Source organism: Phalacrocorax carbo, chromosome 1 (genome assembly GCF_963921805.1).
Source record: "Phalacrocorax carbo chromosome 1, bPhaCar2.1, whole genome shotgun sequence".
NCBI lineage: Eukaryota > Metazoa > Chordata > Aves > Suliformes > Phalacrocoracidae > Phalacrocorax > Phalacrocorax carbo.
The window spans coordinates 151,931,487-151,954,002 of NC_087513.1; the positions used below are offsets into that span (position 1 = coordinate 151,931,487).

Below are 22,516 nucleotides of genomic sequence, written 5' to 3' on the forward strand. Positions count from 1 at the left end.
GGAAAGGAGTTTTTTCTCATATTGAGGTGGAACTTCCTCTGTTACAACTTGAGCCCATTCCCCCTTGTCCTGTCATTGGGCACCACTGAAAAGAGCCTAGTCCCATCAGCCTTGAGAAAAAGAGGCTTTCAGCCTTGAGAAAAGGAGGCTAGAGGGGATCTCATCCCCATGTACCAGTACTTAAGGGGCAGCTACAAAGAAGATGGAGACTCCCTTTTTACACGGAGTCACATGGAGAGGACAAAGGGGAATGGACACAAGTTGCTCTTGGGGAGATTCTGACTGGACACGAGAGGAAGATTTTTCACAGTGAGGACAGTCACCATTGGAATAATCTCCCCAGGGAAGTGGCTGACTCGGCCACGTTGGACACCTTTAAGAGTTGTCTGGACACTGTGCTGGGCCATCTTATCTAGACTGTGCTCTTCCTAGAAAGGTCGGACTAGATGATCCCTGAGGTCCCTTCCAACCTGTGATTCTGTGATCATCCTGCCTCCCTCCCTTTAGATATTTATAGGTATTGATGAAATCCCCCCCTCAGCCTTCTCTTCTCCAGGCTGAACAAACCCACGTCTCTCAGCCTTTCCTCATAAGAGAAATGCTCCAGTCCCCTGATCATCTTGGTAGCTCTCTGCTGGACTTGCTCAAGCAGTTCCACGTCCTTCTTGAACTGGGGGCCCAAAACTGGACACAGTACTCCAGATGTGGTCTCACTAGGGCTGAGTACAAGGGGAGGATAACCTCTCTTGATTTGCTGGCCACGCTCCTTTTAATGCAGCCCAGGATACCGTTGACCTTCTTGGCCACAAGGGCACAGTGCTGGCTCAGGGTCAGCTTGCTGCCCACCAACACTCCAAGGTCCTTCTCAGTGGAGCTGCTTTCCAGTATGTCAGCCCCCAGCCTGTACTAGTGCCTGGGGTTGTTCCTCCCCAGGTGCAGGACCCTGCATTTGCTCTTGTTGAATTTCATGAGATTCCCCTCGACCCACCTCTCCAGCCTGTCCAGGTCTTTTTAGATGGCAGCACAGCCTTCTGGTGTATCAGCCACTCCTCCCAGCTTGGTATCATCAGCAAACTTGCTAAGGTTACACTATCCCATCATCCAGGTCATTGATGAATATGTTAAACAGGACTTGACCCAGCACAGACCCCTGAGGAACACCACTAGTGACAGGCCTCCATCCAGACTCTGCCCCATTGATCACAACCCCCTGAGTTCTGTTGTTGAGACAGTTCTCAATCCACCTCACTCTGTCCACTCATCCAACCCACACTTCCTTGGCTTGCCTGTGAGAAGGCTATGGGAGACAGTGTTGAATGCCTTACTGAAGTCGAGATAGACAACATCCAGTGCTCTCCCTTCGTCGACTCAGCCAGTCACACCATTGTAGAAGGCTATCAGGTTGGTCACATGTGATCTTCCCTTGGTGAATCCATGTTGACTACTTCTGATAACCTTCTTTTCCTCTACACGCCTGGAGATGACCTCCAGGATGAACTGCTCCATCACCTTTCCAGGGATGGAGATGAAGCAGACTGGCCTATAGTTCCCCAGGTCCTCCTTCTTGACCTTTTTGAAGACTGGAGTGACATTTGCTTTACTCCAGTCCTCGGGTACCTCTCCTGTCCTCCACAACCTTTCAAAGATGATGCAGAGATATTAAATACATGACACTGTGCCCAGATAGAGAGTTACTACTGTCTCTCCTCTTCAGATAATTTCTCACCACACTCTTTGTCAACTCTGAAAAGTAGTTTATGTATATTTAACTACCAAACTATAGTTCCTATAACTCACTTGAAGGAAATAAGGTTATCCCAATAATTATGCACTTGAAGGTTTTAAGTTGGGGAAGGTTTAACTGATCTTTTTCGATTGCTGCAAAAGACACAGGCCAGAGCACACACATGCCTTTTGCATACAGGAAGCAATACATCAGCCAGCAAGCAGTAGAGTTACATATTCCCCCAAGAGATGAACACATTCTGCGAACAGATGCATTTGAAGCACTGTGCAAGGAACTGTAAAATAAGTCTGTCTAGAGTCAAAACAGCATAATTCAAGTAGATTTTCTTCCTATTTATAATTGTAATGGCACCTGCAGTGCTGGTGTATTTCTGTAATTATGTGCTTGGGCTACTTGTGCACACCTCCACAGTATTCCTGCTCATGGCCCTACTCCATCCCACCAACTCCTGCATCCTTTTTGCTAATACCATATTGCTTCCAGCTCCAACACCACCTTGTTAGAGCCATTCCCATAAATTCAAAACTATAAAATAGGGTCATCTTAATGGTTTAGTCTTTTTAAACATTGTATTTTGACTTTTTCATTTGATATCTGTATATCAAAATTTTGATTCACATTTCAAACTTCTCTTTCCATTCTAAGAGGCAGATATTTTCTTAAGCAAAAAGAAAGTTTCCCAAGTAATCACTTGACATCAAAAGCTGGAGCTGTAAGAAAAAAGCACTCCATACTGCATTATTGAGTTCTGTCAACATCTCCGTTTCTTACAGCTTATTTGTTTTAAATAGTCACCACCTCTCTTCTAACCTGCTCTGATTTCACTCCTTTCCCTCAACCTTTTTAAATGTTTCTTGTAGATGCTTAAAACTATTCTGAAAAAAAAAAAAAATCTATGTAGCTTCAGCCCTGGTTTGTAGACATCTGCTATGCTGATGCTCATCCCTTCAGCAAAACAGAATCCATCTGGAGGATTCAAGGAAGAACAGGTAAAAACTGAATAATAATCTTGCAGTCACTTTAAGTTTTCCAGTGTTGTTCTTTTAACAGATCACACATACACAAAACTTGAACATGTCCATAGTGACTTCAGTATTTTTAGCATGTTTTTATGGTACCTATCAGTTACCTAGAGACAATACATGCTTAAAGCTGCCACCTTAACAATTGGACTCTGTGTGTATATATCTGTACATAAAATTTTAAATATAATACATTACATGTTATTATGCTATTAAAACACCACAAGTATTACATACATATAGTTATCCCACTTCAACAGAATAGCTGAAAGGTCTGATCAGAAGTTTGACAACTTTAAAATTAGTTTTATTTCTGAACGTTGATTTTTTTAACCACAATTTGTGAAAGTCTAATCGAGTAGAGAAGTAGTAGAGAAAACTATAGGAATGGAACTCAATAATTAGCTGAAATACTAAGAACTGAGTCAAGAGCATGGCTTGTCTATCTCAAGTGACTTGCTTATTACCACATAGGAAGTTTGTGGCAGAACTGATCTATGATCTACTATTAAATCAGTAGCAACTCTAACTTCTTTAAGCAAAAAAAAGTCAGACTTCTGTCCAATAAAATTGGAATAGTAATATGCATGAAATTTTGAGAAGCACTTTGTGATGTTTAGGACAATTTGGAACGAACATAGAAATACACAATTGACTGTATTTTAAGGAAAGTATTAACATGCACACCACCTACAGAGCATTTATAGCTCCACTGAGGGAGAGATCCCTGCTTCTCCACACCATGACATAGGGTGGTTCACATCACATTTATCATAGTAAGTTCTGTTACACATAGGGCTTTTGTATGTGACTATGAGCCACCTGTACACTTCAGAGAGCATAAAAAAATGAAACTGATTTGGGGATATTAATTCAAATGTTGTATACGCATTCAAATGAACAAGCATACAAATTTTATCATAGTGTTTCTTAAAGTTGCTGATAAAACAAGATTTCTACTACAAAGAAGCGTATCTTTAGTAGTCCTTGTCCAGCAACTCTCAATCTTATCAAAGAGGAGCTACAACACCAGGAACTTCTCTGACAAAACCATCTCCCAGCCTCTAGCAAGATTATCCGATTAAAAAACCAACCAAACAAAACTGAAACAAAAAAAACCCAGAGGGGAAAAAAAACCAACCACAAACTTACACCAAGGATGACTGACTAAGGACAGAAGACAGAGAGCACTAGGAGAAGGAGTATAAGAGTGTGTGCAAACTTCACTTTCTCATATGTAAAGTGAGGAGAATTACAGCCTCCTCCTTGGTGTTGGGTTTGGACCTGCCTGCTTTCCTTCCTTTCTTCCACTTGTCTCTTGCTGCACACAGACTCCATACTGATATGAAAAAGTTAACTTAAAAGCTTTGTTTGGGGCAGTACCAGCAGAGAGTAGAAGATCACAGTTAACCCTGGGCTGAGTCGGAGGAAGGGTACATGGCTTCTCCTGGGAACACAAGGGAGGTTGCAGAGAGCCTCTGCCCTGGAAATCCCACCCCAAGCAGGATCATCAGAGCTAACAGCTTTCCCTTGCTCTCTCTAGACACTGGCGGCTGTCCACAGAAGGAACTTGTACTATTGTCCCTGGAAGAACAACTGCATGCTCATGCATTCCCATGCCATCCCATCCATTGCTATCCCTGAGCTGGCACCAGGCAGAGTCCAGCTGATTCAGAAGCATTTAAGATTGGCTGCTGGTCAAGCCCATGTACTCTTCTTCATCGGTAACAGCTCCTCCCCCTTTGGCATGGCTGGGCAAACCTGACTAGCTACCCCTTGCAGCATCGGACCTGACCTTCTGCTTCAGCCAGTATGGCTGTGAGTCAGTGGATTACCTGGGCACAAGCTGGGAAGTCTGTGTTACAGCTGCTTTTAGAGCAGATCAGTATGTCCACACTAAAAGGTACACGCAACATTCCTTGCTCAGTACCTGTCCCATATGTATTTGTGTCTTCCCATCCTCTCTGCCCCTGCATGGCATGCTACACAAATATTTATCAGCTTCACAAACACATGACCATGCCAGTTCCCACTGTGGGCTTTGGAAGCTATTTTGACTTTCAAAATGCCATTGCTTAGGGCTGTGTTTGAACTCTTCAACTTGAAATTGCCATGTCATGGTCCTAGAGAGGCCAGACAAATCCTTCCAGTTATGAAGCATCACCTTGGAGAGGTCTGGGACAGCCTAGGTCTCCTCAGGGTTCCAACTGGCTTATATTGGTGGAGGCATTGTAATATTTCCTTAAGCTTCAGTATTAACATTTCTTCTAAATGTAGCAATGAGAAATCAGAGGGCCCCCCCAGCTTTATGTTTTTATAATGACACTAAGAGTGACTGCTGCAGGGAAGAGGTACAGCACAAGTGCATGAGTTTCTGCTAGAAGGGGGGACCATTTCAACAACATCCACTGAAACATGTCAGAATTATTTAACTTACTTTAACTATTAGTCACTGCAATTGAGATGACTCACAATTAATCAGATTAGCACTGAAGGTAGCTAAGGTTTCCCCTGCAATTTGTAGGATTCTCAACATGCAGCATTATTGTTTCAGGTCATTCTCCTACAAATCAATGTCTGGGATCGGTATTTGATAAGAAGTCCCAACGAAACGTGTGAACAACGGAAGAAAGTTATTTGTGAAACAAAACTGGAAGCACTTCTGGTCCATGAATATAGTTGTACAGCACTGCAAAGCAGGAGTTAATAGTAGTACTGTTTTCCCATCTAGGTGCACCTTATTGCTTCTTTGTAAGAACTTATGCAGGAAATAAAGCTACTATACAAGTCAGCATTTCATAATTTCATATCATAAACTAACTTGAATTAAATCTCTAACTTTGGGGCAAGTTCTTCAAGCAACAGTTCTGCATCCACTGTAGATTCAATCTTGCATTTCACTTGTGAGTCATATCCAGCTACTCTTCCGTATCATCTTGTGGGAGTTTAGGTCACACTGCTTCCAGTTATGTTAGTGACCCAGGCACAAGTGGGTTTTGTAGCTGTAGAAACTTCTCTTTATGAAACTATGACAGTAAAAGTTTGTACCTAGACAGAATCATCAAGGCAAAATACTATGTATTGACTACCCACAGACTGAACCGAATAAAAGACTTCATAAGTCTCTCTAACGCAGCTTCCTCTATGGGTGGTATGGAAAAAACCAATCAGTCCTCCTGCAGAATGTTACTGGGGTTTTTAAGTTTGATAGCTGCCTCTGACACACCAGGAAGCCTCTGACCTCTCATTCAACAGGCTATTCCTATCCTGGCATCTCTGAAATTTTTAGTTCTTTCTTGTGGTTTATTCTTTAGGTTGTCTGTCAAAAGCATTATGCAGCTATTAAACATGTTCCTACAGAACTCCGTGTTGTTGCCTCAGAAAGATTTTATTTTCCACACAATTTCCACCTCTGTTCAAGTGACAAATGTACACATTTAATTAGTCTTCAGTTCATTCATTCACCTAGAACAGGAGGTACAAATCCCTACTTTACCTACAAATGAACAAGATCCTTTAAGTATAGCAGGTATATAAAATTATCAGATTAACATCTGGAAAAGGAATTTGAATGTTAGAAATTACTAACAAATTAATAAAGAGCTAAAAACATCATGATGCCACTGTATAAATCCGAAGTTAGCCTATACATTGAATGCTCTATGCATTTCTCCATCTTAAAAATTCTACAGCTGGCTTAGAAAAGGTACAGACCAATCTGAGCAAAGGTATGAACTAGCTTCCACACAGCAATTATTGAAGAGACTAAGGTTATTCAGCCTGGAAAGGAATAGGGTAGATCATCGCTAACAGAATCAAGAAGATAAATGGGGGTAACAGTTTATCTCAGATTCAAGAACGTGGAACATGAACTGAAATCAGCAGAGTTTTAAAATGAAGGGTCATAGTTTCTTTAGGCAAACATTTCTACAGTTTAACCATGCCTTAACTATGTATCCTGAAAATTTACATGGGCTCAAAAAGAAATTCACAGAGGAGAAATCCATTAAAGGCTTATTACAAAATCACCACTTTGGGCTCACCAATGGCTAAGTCACAGATCAGCAAATACTAAGAGTATTCGGGAGAAGTATCACTCTGTGCTTATATGTTCTTATATTCTTCCCTAGGAATCTACTGCTTGTGACAACGTATGGAGCCAGATGGACCTTTGGCAATTCTTAGCTGGTCAGGCACATCCACATACTACTATGCATGTACAGACATTCTGTTTAGCATACTGATTGGGATACCCCGGCACAAAAATAGGAAGTTTGGACCTTAAGGAAGTTTTATATTAAAAAGTTAGTTTGTAAGTTAACAGTCTTTAAAAAAATAAAAACATCTTGTTTTCCTGTTTCAGAAGAAAAAAAGTTATTTCCCACCAAGTTCTATTAACTGTTACTGCCACATAGTTTAACTTATTTCCCTTTGACATAGCAATTCTACTAATCACTAAATAATTTCAAAATATGAATAATTTTAAAGCAAAAAAAGCAAGCAACCTCCCTGACAATTCAATTACTTTTCTTTCTTCTCATTTGAAACATTAGGATTTTCTACCAACTGATACTTTGCCATGCTCTCTCGCTCTCATATGATAAATTCAATCAAGGGCACACAACAGCTACTTTAAAGGCTAAACACCATAGGCAGCTGAAGTAGCTGGAAGTTAGATCAATGTAAGGATCCACCTTACAAAGGTCACTACCTCTAGAACATAAACTGTATGCACAATCCAAAAGACATAAATTTTTGCTTTTTATTATTTCAACACAGCCTTTTTGCAATGCACTGTTGGAATCATAATTGAATTAACACATCAAATCAAATGAGCATTTTTGTCTGGCCAAGGTCTGTCTAGATATCATTTTTCATGACCAGGAGTATGTCATTAAGCAGACAAGAGCATTAACCACATTCCATAGTGACACTGCAATATACAAGAAATATCCCTCTGTACTGGAATAAAATTATTATCTTGCTGACACCAGGAAGCCTCTGGTAAAGCACAGTAAAGTTCACCTTTGGAATGAAATAATATGAACCTTAGACTTTCAGTTATTTCAAGCTGCTGCCTTTTTTCAGGGCTTTATGACAGGACATCTGTTAGTACAGCAGCATATCAATAGTCTAGTTGATGAGGTTTCCTCATGGTTTTAAAGTACTCTGTTTAGAAATTCAGTTTGTCTTATATTGGTAAAAATCTGTACTTGGAAGTTCAGAGTTCCTCATCCTTGAAGAGCAATCATATTTACTTATATAAGCACTAAAGACCTATAAAAGCACAGCTGAAAGTTACTGCCTGTCTCACCAATGTAAGAAAAAGGAAATACTCTTCATGGATGTGGTAACATACAGTGTGCTTGCGTGTATATATCTTTGCTTTACTGTAACAATTATGGATTTTCCCATCTTAATTTTGTACATTTTCTCATTTTTCAGGAAGTTTACATCTGTGTTTCCTAAGCTGTGGTCAGTGTCCCTCCAGTGTTCATAAGGGAGCAAGTGACAAGGACAGAGTGAAAGGTTAAGTGCTAGTTAGCTTACAGAACCAGAATGAATGCAAGCCAAGCCACAACGGTGCTTTACCCAGGCTGTTTGGGATGGAGCATGTGAACAACAGAATTTACCTGAAAGGGACAGTACAGGCACGACAGCATGTAAAGTTCTCATAAAAAACCAACTGTCCTTAAAACTGACCTTTCAGCAGTCTAATGAACTGTTCAATATTATAAAGCATTTATGCTAACTCTTGTTCCCTCCTGAAATATCATCACTGTATTTACTTCCTCAAAGACAACTTGTTTTATTTTTTAAGTGTGAGAAATTTAATCAATAAACAGAAAATGAAATATTATATATAAACATTGTTTCCACTAATCATCTTTCGTTTATGGAAAACCATTCACAACTGAACAGTTTAACATTTAAAACATTAAACTGAATATACTTTATATTCAAATAAAAAGACAGTGAAGTCTCTTTCCTGAACTGGTTGAAATCATACATACTTACTAATTGCTGGCAGGGATCCTCAGCTCAATCCAGGTTTAAGTCTTAAAAGTTTTCACTCTGCAAAGCACAATAACTTGGAACTTCCACTAATTTCACCATCACAAAATGGTGTCAAACATTTTGCAGGGTCAAATAGGATGTATTTATTTCAAAGACTATCAGCAGTAACTTCAATGCCTTTATTTACATACATCCCAGATGAGATGTACAAGATGAAAAAATAAGAGAGTCACAGGGACACAAAGATTTGAATAAAATATTTACTCTTCAGTAATCCAGAAAGGCATCACAAATGATGGTGTAGAGCACAGGATTTCCCACTGTACTAGTCTGACTGTATTTCATCTGGATTATTTACTGCATTACCTTTCAAAAAACTATCTAATTAAAGATGCGTAGATACTATGCTGTTTGTTTTTACACTGTCTTTGAATGACGTACAGAAATAAGGTAATAAAAACAGTAGTGAAGGAAGGTAGTAAAATACAAAATTTTGCTAAGAAATGAGCGCAGTTTGAAAAAAACATGGGTTTTATTACAGCTTTGCCATTATATTAATGGATGGCAAACGTTCAGATCCCACAAATGGTAAGCACTCAGTTCCTTGAGATCACAATGCTACTAAGGTTTTTAAAATGAGTCTGTAGATCTGAGACACTGTTTAAAAAGAAATTTTCCCAGTAGAGGAGCTATTCTTTTGAATTCATTATGAAATAGTTGAAGGTGTGTGCTCATGAAGATTAAGATCTAAGCACATGAAAAACTTGAAGTTCTTAGGGTGTTAGCCATACAATAAGCTTCAAATGTTCGGTGTTCCATGCCGCTGCAATACAAACCTTTGGCTAAAGCAAGCCAGTCAGTCTAAACAGTGGGGAGTACCAACACAACAACTGCTCACAGAAAGCTGCTGAAGCTTATGGAAAGATTTAGTAGTTAAAAGTGAGGGACAACTGGAGGGCTTCTAAAGGGTATCACAATACCAGGAATTTAAGAATGATTCACTTGTACATGTATAACAAAGAATATTATTTCTATGAGGTTTTGTCAGTATGAGCTTTTGAAGGAAATTGAACTGTTTTGTGGAGATATGTTCATTTGTTGAGCACTTATATTGATCATACTATTTCTAGTACTTTGAAGTATTGCTTTAGATTACAAAGAATGAGGTCTTTCCTTGGGAAGGTTTTCTTTACTCCAGGGTTGTCCCAAATGAAAGTTGTTTTCTTAGTCCTTTGTGGAAAAGCACTGTATCACTCTAAAACTTCACTACATACTATAGTAGACCCTAGAGAAGTAATTCTATTCCTGTTCCTGTTCAAGGCAATTTGGCAATTACTTTTTTACAGAAGAACCCTGAGATACCTTAATTTTACCTTTGTCAGTCATGGTAAAGGAGAAATATATAGGAAGTAGTGGAAGAAAATTTCGATAGAAATAAATGAATGCACAAAGAATAACTTAAGTTGATTTATGTGAATGAATGAAAGGAGATACTACTACCTTTGATGAAACTATTCGGTTATCTGGAAACCTCTGTGGAATGTAAGCTTCAGCGCCTGGAGGTGGTTCACGATGTCCAACATAAATAGTCCGACTGTCCACCCAATTCTCTTCTCCAGCACACTATGGGGGGGGAAAAAAACCCTCAGTCATCATGTCACTCAGTTCACTCAGTATTTCTGCAGTAAGATGAGTCACACACTGAATTAACTAATCATGTATCTGATCGTCAACACATACATCGCCATCAGTATGTGACCCCTCACTTCTCTGTATAATTTCAAGACCATTAAAACAATAAAACTAAGTCAATTGTCAAAAGTCTGCCTAATTGCACTGCACTTTCACTTAAGGCAATAAAAGGGAATCCATGAAAATTATTATTCTGACATTTTAGCTTTATAATTGAAATAAGAAGAATGGCTTAAGATTTTCTCTGCCAAATTAGATATTTAGTAAGTGTTTATGTGGTTGCTACTCATTTTACCACTGACAAAAATCAGTGGTCATTAAAATGTTTATATGACAAGTAAATCTCTTAAGGCTAGCCAACTATAACTTGGGATTTTATTTCAGCAAAGTGAAACTCTGTTCTCTGAGATACTGTAATAACCATTTCCCCAGACACAAATAAGCTTAGGGACTCTTAGATTGCCAGGAAAAGACCTCAGCCTGACAACTCTCATCCCTTGCTCTTTAATGAAAGCTGCGTCTACAAGTAGAAAAACAGTAGGTGAGCCAAAATGAAAGGTTCATATATTCACATCATGAAACCCCATCACTCCTACAGCTTCTCTAAGATTAGCACTTCTGTGCTTTCGATTCACTGTTAAAAAAGGTAAAAATTACTGTAGAGAAGTATTTACATAAAACCAAAATGCTTGGATTTTTTTTTTTTTTATTTAAGTTTGACTGGGTTAGGTTTTTTTTTCTTTTGGGGACTTGGATTACAAATCAGTCATCCCTTAGTCTTGCTAATTCCCATCTACCATATGAAAAATATTTCTTAACTACGAAATACGTTCCTAATACTTTGTCCTACATAGAGAAGCCCAGGCATCAGTGCTTTTAACATCATTATCAGGTCACGTCTGGAGTAATTTAAATAGTTAAATATGTAATCAATTTAAACTCAAACTCTGCTTTATGATGTAATGATATGTTTCCATATACTTCTATTAAGCATATTAGAGGGAAGCTTCTATTCTGCATCTTCAACAGCTACATCTATTTAGTATATTAAATACGTCCTGAAAGCACTCCTGGGCCCTGGTGCTTGATTGTCTGTCTCTAAGGGTGAGCTGTCAGACTACTAGCAAACTAACACCAAACCAATTTCAGAAGCAGTTTGGTAGTTAACACAGCCAAAGCATCACTCCCCAAAGCAGCTGGATGTAGCTGCGCAGTTTTTGACAATAAAAGATAGTTTAATCATATAGGCATGGGGTGGGTTTTTTTGCTAACTAGTCTTGCTGTCAATAGTTCTGGGCTCATTTACTTTACTAGTACAGACATGGCTAATAAGTCTGAAATAAAATATAGTTCTCAAACTTTAAAAAAAAAATCACTCTAACATTTCCTTCGTTGGTTCATTTCTATATGATTATTTCACTGCCTTAAGTGCAACACAGGCAAAAAAAAATCTGTCAACACAAATTATTGTGGAGATAGACATATAAAAGTCTCACAATACTCTGAGAAGCTGGAGCAGTGAAGCTTATAGAACAGTTATGTGATATGCATTACTTTCTTGGGAGCGGGGGAGAACAATCAAAAATCTAGAAAGAAAAATCTATTGAACTCAGGCTATTAACCACAGAATAGCTGAGTGGTCATGAAGTAAAATGTAAAGTGAAATAAGAGGCTTAAAGAAAAGCAAATTCTGCTGTCCTAGATATTTATACTGGAACTAGTTAAAAAGGACCCTAAATCATTACTAATTCTTGCACATTAAAGAAAAATGAAGACATTATGTTCAGAAGCTACCAAAGGCCAAAATTAAAAAGCTAAGCATAAAACCAAAAAGGTAAAACCAGAGTTTTTCTTAGCCATTCCAATATGTTATTCAATATTCAATAATTTGAAAAAGAGTCACTCCAATATTATACAAAGACGAGCCACTTATAAAGGAAGTAAAAGTGCCAGCCATTCATAAGGCACACCAACAGCCTAGTCATAGTTTATGCTAAACTCACTATCCCCAATGCAGTGGGAGCACACATACAACATTTCTCACACATCAGATCACTCCAGCATAGACCTGAAATTAGTATGTGGGTTAGTTTAAAAATTACACTGATTCTCCAGCCAGACAGCTCCTCCCATATCACTGACTGGACTTGCCACAACCCAAAAAGCAAACTGCCATTCAGCCGACTTCTGAAGAGCAGGTAGGATTCTTTCAGCAAGCCAAAATATTTTAGAAGGAAGTAAAGCAGCAAAAATGTTTCCATACTCCACCTTCCTTCTATGCCAAAAAGTGTGCTTTATTTTATCATTTTATTGGAATGTAATTTATTTTACCTTGTCGGTGCACTTGAATGTACAATGCACACAAATGATTTATTGACACTCGTGCCAAGCAATACTCCTAGAAATGCAAGACAGTTGAGATATCCCGAAGTAGTAAATTAAGGTGTACAATGTTTATTAATTTTTTTGTAAGGAAGGACATTCCAGACATAAAAGCAACAGAAATTACTCCTGATACAGTTAAGTGCCTGAGTTCAGACACGATTGTGTAAAGGGCTAATGGTAATTCAACACATGGAATCTTTGAACATCAGTAAGAAATCTCTCAGCTCCTCCTTCCCTCTACACAGGCCCAGCCTGACAATTAATCTCTTATACTTATTATTAGCCAATCTGAGACAGCTTGACAAGGATATTAATTCAAAAAAGCATTTTTTTTTTATTTCACAATATAAACTGATCTTTACCATGACTCAGTTAAAACAGTCCTCTGAAATTACCTATCAAGCTAGGAAATTCAAAAGAAAGCTCTACGCAGCATTCTCCTGTATTGCTACCAGTTTTTAAAGGTCTGATGGCCCTGGAGTATTGTGTTAACACTAAGTAAAAACAACTTAATGCCACAACCTGGAATTTGTATCCCTAAAGAAAGACTCTATAAAATTTACTTTAAACATGGTTATAAAAATTAAGACAATCTCTTCTGTTAGCTTAATTGGATCTGATTTTATCATTAATTGACAATTTCACCACAAAAATACAAAACCATATCCAACTTAAGTATCTGCTAGCATAGAACATTTTTTTATTTTTTGGTATATTAATAGGGTAGAAAAATCAATGCACTTTACTAACCCAATTCTACCACTTTAAAATGCCAAAACATTCACAGTCCAAGTGTAAAAGTTTAGCAGGGAAGAGTAAGGCTACATTTTTCAGTGAGACTGGAGCGCAATGCAAAAAGTAGTATACATTATTCAGTACGACCACAAGGAAACTCACTCGCATGAAGCAGAAAAAGATGCTTTTAGGACAACAGCACTACAAGTCAGGATGCACGCCACTTAGGGAAATCAACACACCCCAATTTAATATCTGGTAATACAAACTGATAAAGCCAAACACATTCATCCAACAATTATTTTAATGTTCAGGTATTGCACATGAGAGATCATTTATAAAATTACACCAGGGTAAGTGAAAAAAGCAATCTGATGCTGCTGCCAGAACAATGAACAATATTCACTTTTTTTAAGTTCTACTACTTAAGCCCGTTAAGGATATGTCTAAGAAACCATAAATAGACCTTAGCATTATCTGCTCCTATTTATAGTATAAAGCTCAATGTACTGAGACCTAGTTTCATTGGCACATCAATGAAGAAGCATTACTTAGCTTTTACTCTTTCAAGCAGGGTCAGCAATACAGAAAGCAAAGACTAGCAAAAGACTTAAGTCATCTTTACGTAACACTAAATAGAGCCAGTTAACAGGATTATACCTTAATGCATGTAGGAGTTCAAATATTTATGCAGCTTATTTTTCTGATTTAAAAAAAAAAATCAAACTGAAACTTGCTGGAGATTCATCTTCATGCTACTCTGGTAGTTTTTATCTAAATTTAATTTAATTAAAATATATTATCTGAAAACACAAGGCAGTTTGTATTCAACGGGTGACAGCAAAAGGATGATAGGAAGATGCTAGCAATAGCTCCTGAAAAAAGTAACTGACCTTGAAAGAGTCCAAGTCTTTCCAATTATGTTTAGAAACAAGATTTGACTTATGGTTTGGAAACCAATGGCAACACTGAATGACATTTCCTGACTCTCCACTTGAACTACTAACTTGGGCATAATTAGTAGCAACAATCTTTGGTTACTATATTCTCTCTAAATGTAAATACAAACACTACTAACGTAAGTTAATATGCATTAAGTACAGCTGAAAACTCAGCTAAAATCTGCCCTGGCCAGGCTGTTAAGTACACTTTGCTGAACATTCTTCTCTCCTACCTTTTTTTCTGAGAAAGCATTTAGCAAAGAGTCATAAATGGACAGTACACTCTAATCACAGGTTTGACAGCAATGAATTCTCAGCAACAGCTATAGCCATGTTTGCCCAGGCTGTAACTCAAGTTCTTTCAAACAAATATTTCAGTCGTAGAGGCGGGCTTTGGCAACAGCATAACTGTTTCAATAAAACACGATTATTTGTTCTCAATAAAGCAATTAGCACCATTGTTAAAACTGCACACCGAACACACAGCTGCTCAATCACTTTGGAGTTTTAGGATAACGGATGCTGAGAAGCTAGTATCACTCAAAATCTGCATGAAGAACTAATGGTGCACAGTGTGAAAAGAAACTTGCAAGTAGAATATTTTGCTTGTATCTAACTGGGTACATTAGAACAGCTCTGCACTATAAAGATGCCCTCAGTTTCTAATTTTTCATTCAGTGGAAACAATTTCAATACCTTGAGAAACTGTAATTCGCTGAAGCGAAAAAAGGAACTAATTTTCCTTTCTATTAACTTCAGCAAACTGTCTTTATTTATCATACACAATGTACCAAACCACGAGATTATATAACCTCATCTTTGTCTTCATTTGTCACATGTACTGAGTACCTGTTCTTTTACACTTGACTCTGCACTATTCTGTGCAGCCACCTCCCTGTGCAAACAATGGCACCGTGTGCAACTTTTTACCCAACCTTTTCAAATCCAATCAAATATACTGTCCTTCTAAAGGTAGATGTGATCTATAAATCATAAAAAGCAGAATCCCTCTAAAGAAATTAAAAAACCAAAATCTACATTTCCTGTAATTACTAGCCAGTAAAAGAGCTAGTGAGATTAAGAACTGAAATAGCCCGCTTTGCAGAAAATCTCATGAATTTACATTTCTTTCTTTGTGGAGATAAAGGGTGACATTCTTACTAAGATCCTTAAGTGGATAAGATCTTAAGTGTTAGGCAAACTCACTAAGACTTATATAGAGCAGTTAAGGTTTAAATTTCATACACAGCATTATATCAGCCCTTCATATGAATAACCCCAGCTCAGAAGGAAGAGTAAATATAACTTTAAGTGCTGTTAAGATTGTCTTTATATGTTTCATATGAATGTAGAATGGCACAGATAAAATAATTCAAACAGATGATTATTAGATAAATTCCCTATCAGGTTTTATAATCTGAAAAAGCACTACCTCAATATTAGGTACCGTAAACAGAAAGTAAATTATTTCACACATCTGTAAGCCATATGAACATATACCATTAAACCACTAATTTAATGGAATATCAAAATGCAGCACTTCAGAGGCATATCCCCCCCGCAAAAAATCACACACAGAACAACTCTCTCCCAGAAACCCCTATGACTAATTAACACATTTCCTAGGGGAGATGTCACTTGCATGGGATCTCTCTTGCCTTATACTGTTACTACAGAATATTTACTACTTCATTTATTTTGAGCAAATGTATTTTAAAATCTTTGCAATGGTGGATTTTCATCAGAAAGAGCATTTGAAAATAAAACTCTCCCCATTTCCTACAAGTCACACAATGTTGGACTTCAGTACACGCAGAGGGAGAAGAAAGAGAAGATAATAAACATTCTTGGACTTCAAATAGGTCATTTTATTAATGAAACTCAGGTAAAGGATGTGATTAGAAGCAAAGCTGGGTACATCTTAACTGCAGAAAATGGTGCCAGATCCACAAGTAAGTTTTCTGATTAAGACATAACTATACCATTTGGTGGATCCTGGTTATCTGATACTTCTTTACATCTCCTGCAAGGGTCTTGCACGTCAGGCAGAAGGGGAAATAGCTTTATAGCAATAGGCTGCATAAAGTCTTGTGAAATTGCTTTAAGCTGGAAACAGGAAGTTTAGAAATATGATAGAATCATGTAAGAGTTCTGTAATTCACAGTGGTTAGAACAAACATTCTGACACAATAGCAAAAATTCCAGTTTCTGTAAAATACTTAACATTTCTGTAAGTGTACTTAATATAAATTTATCTCAGCCTTCTAGTTTATACCTCCTTGAGTACTATAAAAGGTTTCTGAAGCTACCCTAGTACAGCTGTATTCCAACCATGTCACATCAGTTTGCACAGGGACATTCTAATATAGCACTTTGTAGACAGTCCAATTCTCCTTTCTGATTTCCAGTTTAGAGCATGACCTTTAATTGAATTCCACCTACTGTGTAGTTGAGTGGTTCAACTTGAATCATTTGACTTCATGGATGATAAGGCCAGTGATCTGTGTCCCCCTTAACAACAGTTACAGTAATTCTTTTTTTCAAATACCTAAAAACTAAACCAAGTTATTCAAGCAAGATTAAGATCTTTCATAAATGGTCAATTTAAACTCCGAATATTACTGACATACTGGCCCATTAGGTATAGCTATTTGTGATGCTTGTGCTTTCTCTTCAAGAGAATCCTGTTTAGTTTCCCTGTTTATTTACATGAAAAGTAGCAATAAATGTGATAAAGATAAAAGTCTCCCATTCCTTTCACACATGCAATCTTCAACCAATTTCAAGGAATCACTGGGATGATGGTAAAAAGGTAGAGTTCTGAAATATGTGTATTACTGGACAGCTGGAAAAGTGCCTTTGCTTCATTTCTTTCCCTTCTTCCCACTATACTGGTTCTGACACAGTTTGTTCCTTGCTGTCAGTGGGACAGGGCAACAGTGCGCCTCCTTGTGTGTCCCCCCAACCCTGGACAAGAACTCCTACATGCAAATATTTTCATTTGCAATTAGAAAGGCAAATGAGAAACAAACTACACTGTGAATAGAAGCAATAAGAGAAACTAGAAGAGCGAGTGTCACGTAAGACATGGTATTTGGCAGCCTTAGCAGTTAATTATAAATCAAGTCTGTATGCAGCTCTAGACCAACAGCTGAAATCAAGGTTTGTGGAGAAAATTTACAGCTTCCTTAGGTGCTACCAAAGCTGCAAAGCAACAAGAGTAATTTTATTTCCTGCAAGGCAACTAAGCACCACTAAGGTTTGCATGCAGTGCCAGTCAAACTCGGAGATGACCTGTAAAAATACTTTAAAGAGACAGCTGTACAGATACTTCAGAACACAGGGGGGTTATACTCTCTTAGCTGCCAGGAAATACTTCTATTTGCAGTAATTCAGCAAGAAACATTCTAAAGAAAAAAAAATTTCACACCAGAAAGTTAACTGAACTTTAAAAAACCCACTGTTTTTACAGATTACAGATTCTAAAGAAACAGGATGATGGAAGGAAGCAAGCAGCAGATTGTTTTCATTCATTCAAAAATAAGTAAAAAACCCACAAATACACCATACTATTTTATTTTTTTTTTTAATTGAGGAAAAATACCTGCTGTCAACTTTTTCAAATGCATATGGGGATGGGGATGATATGCACTGGCAAGACTGACAAGATCAGATGCAACTAAAAGTCATTCTTAAGCGGTGTTATTAGAGGAGCCTCAGGTTATTCAAAAGGGGACATATTCTAAAAATATGCTTTAAATTTAAAGCAGTAAATTACCATCAGATTTCACATGGATGTGATCAGAACTGGCCAGAGTGACAATACCTTTTACAATGATTTTAGCAAATAATGAACCTAATATTCAGTTTATTTGCCTATCTTCTGTTCATTCTCAGAAGTGCTGCTCTTCTTTATGCAAGCACTAAAGAAAACTATTTTTGTAGTATACCTACCCTACCTGCAACATGGTGGCAAGTCTTGCCAGACCCTCAGGCCAAAATCATGCTATGACTACACCTAAATGAAAAAAGCAAGGGGAAGAGGCAAATTTCTGGCCTGGATTCCAGAACAAAGACAATTAAAAGATACGGACTTTCATATGCTTCTTTACACTTATTACAAGAGCTTACAAAATGTCTCATCTACACATTAGCCAGTTTCTAAATTATCCAGGTGAGCAATGGACAAAAAAAAAAATATTTAAGCATTGCACTCTGCAGTCTACTGACACACCATCGAGCAGGAGACCTCTCTACTGCTACTTCCACTAGAGAAATATAATGCAGTTCTCCTGCCAAGAAAACATCTTCCTTCTTCCTTGTTAACCCTTGTCATCACATTCATAACAACTTCACGGCAAGGAGTAACTACTCACTGGTCAATTCTTGTTAGAGTTTAAAAGGATTTTAATTTCTAAGTAGATACAGAGCTAGTGAAACTATGATTCTGGCAGAGAGAAGGTGGGCTGCTTTGTGGTAGCATCATATATTCTACCAAATCTAACAATTTGTAACACACTGGTCTTGCAGGCCGCTGAGTCTGTGACCAAAGAACATCTAAACATTGTTACATGAACTGTACCATCCATAATAACCTAGGGCTTTAGCCTTATGTCACATATTTGTACTGGAGATTCACCGAAATATTTATTGTAAGCTCATTTATATCTCTATATGTCTTTACATATTTGTTTACACTTAGCTGATACTGAAGTAGAGTTTCTTAATGAACAGTGACTTACTATTTAATGCTTTTTTGGGGTTTTTTTTTTGGCCACACAAAGACTAATTTAAAAATAAGCTTCCCAGTGTATGTATGTAGCTATGCTACCATACATACTCGAGGTCTGCAGGCTGCAACCTTATCAGAAGCAAATACTCCAAGAAAAATGAGAAAAAAACACTGTCCCATGGGTGCTGCATAAAGCAGTACAACTAGTGTAGTTACTACCTGTTAGTCTTACACACCTATAAGGAGAAATCTAAGTCCTCAACAAAATTAGTAAGTATCATGTTTTGACAATTTTTCAAATTAAGAACTTGCTTGCTTACTCCAGTCTCCAACTTATTCCCCCTAAGGCCAGGCTGTATTGGTCTACATAACTACCTGCAGAAGTAAACAGGTAAGGTACAAATGACACTTCCTCTGCATTACTGGTAGATTTGTCAGCAGCCTGGAAGCCCTGGCACTAGTCAAAATGACAATATTAATAACCAAATTTCTACTATGAGCAATTATATTTTGCCATATTCCTTGCAGTGTAACTTGCAAATTATGATCTCACTTTCTTTTATATGTCATTGGTTTTGAGGGATATTTCAAGTGCCACACTGTAATCCCAGAATACCTATAAGTACAAGATTTCTTCAAGATTAAGTATATTTCAAAAATAACTCAGCTGTTCAGAATAACTGATTAATTATATATCATTAGACACTACCTAGCATCTTCCTTACTTTTTACTGTCCACCAGCACCAAATCCCACGTTACACAAATTCAGTTTGGTAAACACCAACACACAGATAGATATACACACACACACTTTGATACAAGAAAGGTCCCTAACTACAGATCGTTATAAAGGTTAATGAAACATTTATTTGGAGGTATTTGAAGAATTTACTTTCAAACAAACTTCAAACTCTTACATACTTACACAATAGCATTCCAGTACCCCTCTGGCACACTAAAGGAATACAAAATGTTAACGTATTACTTCTTCCAGCACTGCAAAGCAATGCCATACGTTGAAGTATTTAAGGGAAAAAGCCATGTGCTGATGATTCAAGCAAGAACTCAAATAGTACTTTACAGTTTCACCTACTATCATACAGGTGTTGCTGATTAAATATCACATACAGTCTCCATGCATAACAGTGAAGATCTTTTCAATTTTCTAAGAGTAGCAGGCATCAGGATCATTAATCTGACTTCAGATAAAATCAATAGTGATGAAAACCAAGAGTTTTAAATGTAAAAGTGGCATGAAGGACATTCATTACCTTCAGGTGTTCATGTCAGGAGCATGAGTAAACCTACTCATGATGCATAAAAAGCTTTATGACACCCATAACCACATTTTAGAATCCCTTTTGTTTTCACTGCACTTGAGGAACGTGAATTCCACAAAGATTAAATATTACTTGACAATTCCTTTGATGTCTGAGCTTTTTAATATTTACTTTTACTCTCAAATAACAGATTTAAGGATTTGGAGCTGAACAATATGAAGTACAATAAATATTTCACAACTTCTCACTTCTGCAAACCTCAAAAGATTTATTTCAAGAATAAACACTTCTACAGTAACTAAGGATTTATAAAAAGTAAATTCTAACAGTATTTGATACTTAATAGTTGTTGCATTTTAAGTTAGATATTAATGCAAAATTATTCTTTTACATTACCACTATTTCCTTTGTCATATATAGTCCCAGAAAAATGCAAGCAACATTTCAAAAAAATTAGTCACAATACAAAATAAATGAAATTAAATTGACGAGTCACTTGGAAGGTAGAGCCAGTTGCTTTTTTAAAAAAAAAAATCTAAGAAGTCCAGAATATATATTATACAAGTAATTAAATAGTAAACTTCAGAAGTCAAATAGTCAATGCTTAGTACTCAAAATTGTGAAAAGGAAGTTCTGTGACTAAACTCTCTGGTAACTAAATTCAGAGATACTCCAATACCTAACTAATCATTGCACAAGACAGGACACTGAAAAATCAAGGGCAGACTTTCATTTTTTACCATCTTAAATACTTCAGTGAAGACCAGGTAAAGTTTAAACCAAAATATCATTAATAACTCAGAGGGAACTTCTGATATAACAAAGGTGAGGAACACTTAAATGAAACACTCTTTTTCCAACATATATTCAGTGACCTGTAACATACTAAAAGTTGATCCATAACGGCTGGCCGTACTGAGTAGACATTCATACTAGTAAAATGCTACTAATAAAAGCATTAATGATAGCCAGAAAACTCAGTAAGGTCAACACAGTATGCCAAAAACATTTGAAGTCAATTTCCAATATAGTCAGTCCAGTGTCAACAACCCTCTCTTGTCCAAAAGTAGAGAAAGTACAAATGATTTTAGTAAAATCTGTAGCTACTTCCCACTTTAAAATGTAAAACACATACTCCAGCATTTATCTATAGATCAGCAAGCAAGGTCCTAAATAATGCCATGAGTCTGGTATCAATGTAATCACAGAACATGGGGAACATGCTTTTGAAAGCCTCTGGTGCTCCATGTACCTCCTTTTATTTTTATATGGAAGAAGTGTCCACATTCCACTTCAATGGATCAAAACTGTTCTGTGTCCTTCATGCAGGAAAGCAAAGATATTTTTAAAGAAAGACTTTTTTGTCAAGTCAAACTGTACTGTACATTGAGATTAATATATTCTGAGCAGCAATGATTTTGACAATAAAGGTAAAGGAGGTTATGTAGCTTTGTCTGGAATGAGACGATAAATGTAATCTCAATCTCCACATGTCTGCCATTCAGTGATACAGAAAAGGTTAAACAACCTTTTCATGTTATGGGTTTCTATTCAGCAGCAAAAGCATGTATAAAAACACAAGAGAAGACACCTACTTACAGGCTTTGATTTACTGCTGTGATTTACTGCTGAGATTTCTTTGATGGGGGGAGGGACAGAGGTGAGTAGTTACAATATATCACCCCCTTAAACACCTTGTGGTGAGATAGTCTTTTTACCATAAAACTCTCTCAAACTCTGGCAATCTAAAAGATCTAAAGAGATCCCCCCCTTTTCCCTAGACAAATACACCTCACTGCATTAACTCATATCTTGAGTTGGTGAACATGAACTACTCCCTAAAGAAATGTTTTACAGACTTCAAAGACTGATATGCCAAACCCTTCCCTTTGTCAACAAAGAGCAAGCAAAAATAAGAAAAAATTTAAACACGTTTTCTTCTCAATAGAAGACCACAAAGGAA

At 37.2% G+C, this 22,516-nt stretch overlaps 1 protein-coding gene across 3 annotated transcripts in view; it reads right to left on the reverse strand.

Moving 5' to 3' along the window:
• The window catches only part of ATP11A (ATPase phospholipid transporting 11A), a 135,950-nt gene that overhangs the window by 62,102 nt on the left and 51,332 nt on the right, over positions 1-22,516 (reverse strand). For all 3 annotated transcript variants that reach the window (XM_064440179.1, XM_064440188.1, XM_064440195.1), the window contains exon 2: positions 10,288-10,410. In XM_064440179.1, the coding sequence (XP_064296249.1) occupies positions 10,288-10,410 (123 nt within the window). The remainder of the gene's footprint in view (positions 1-10,287; positions 10,411-22,516) is intronic.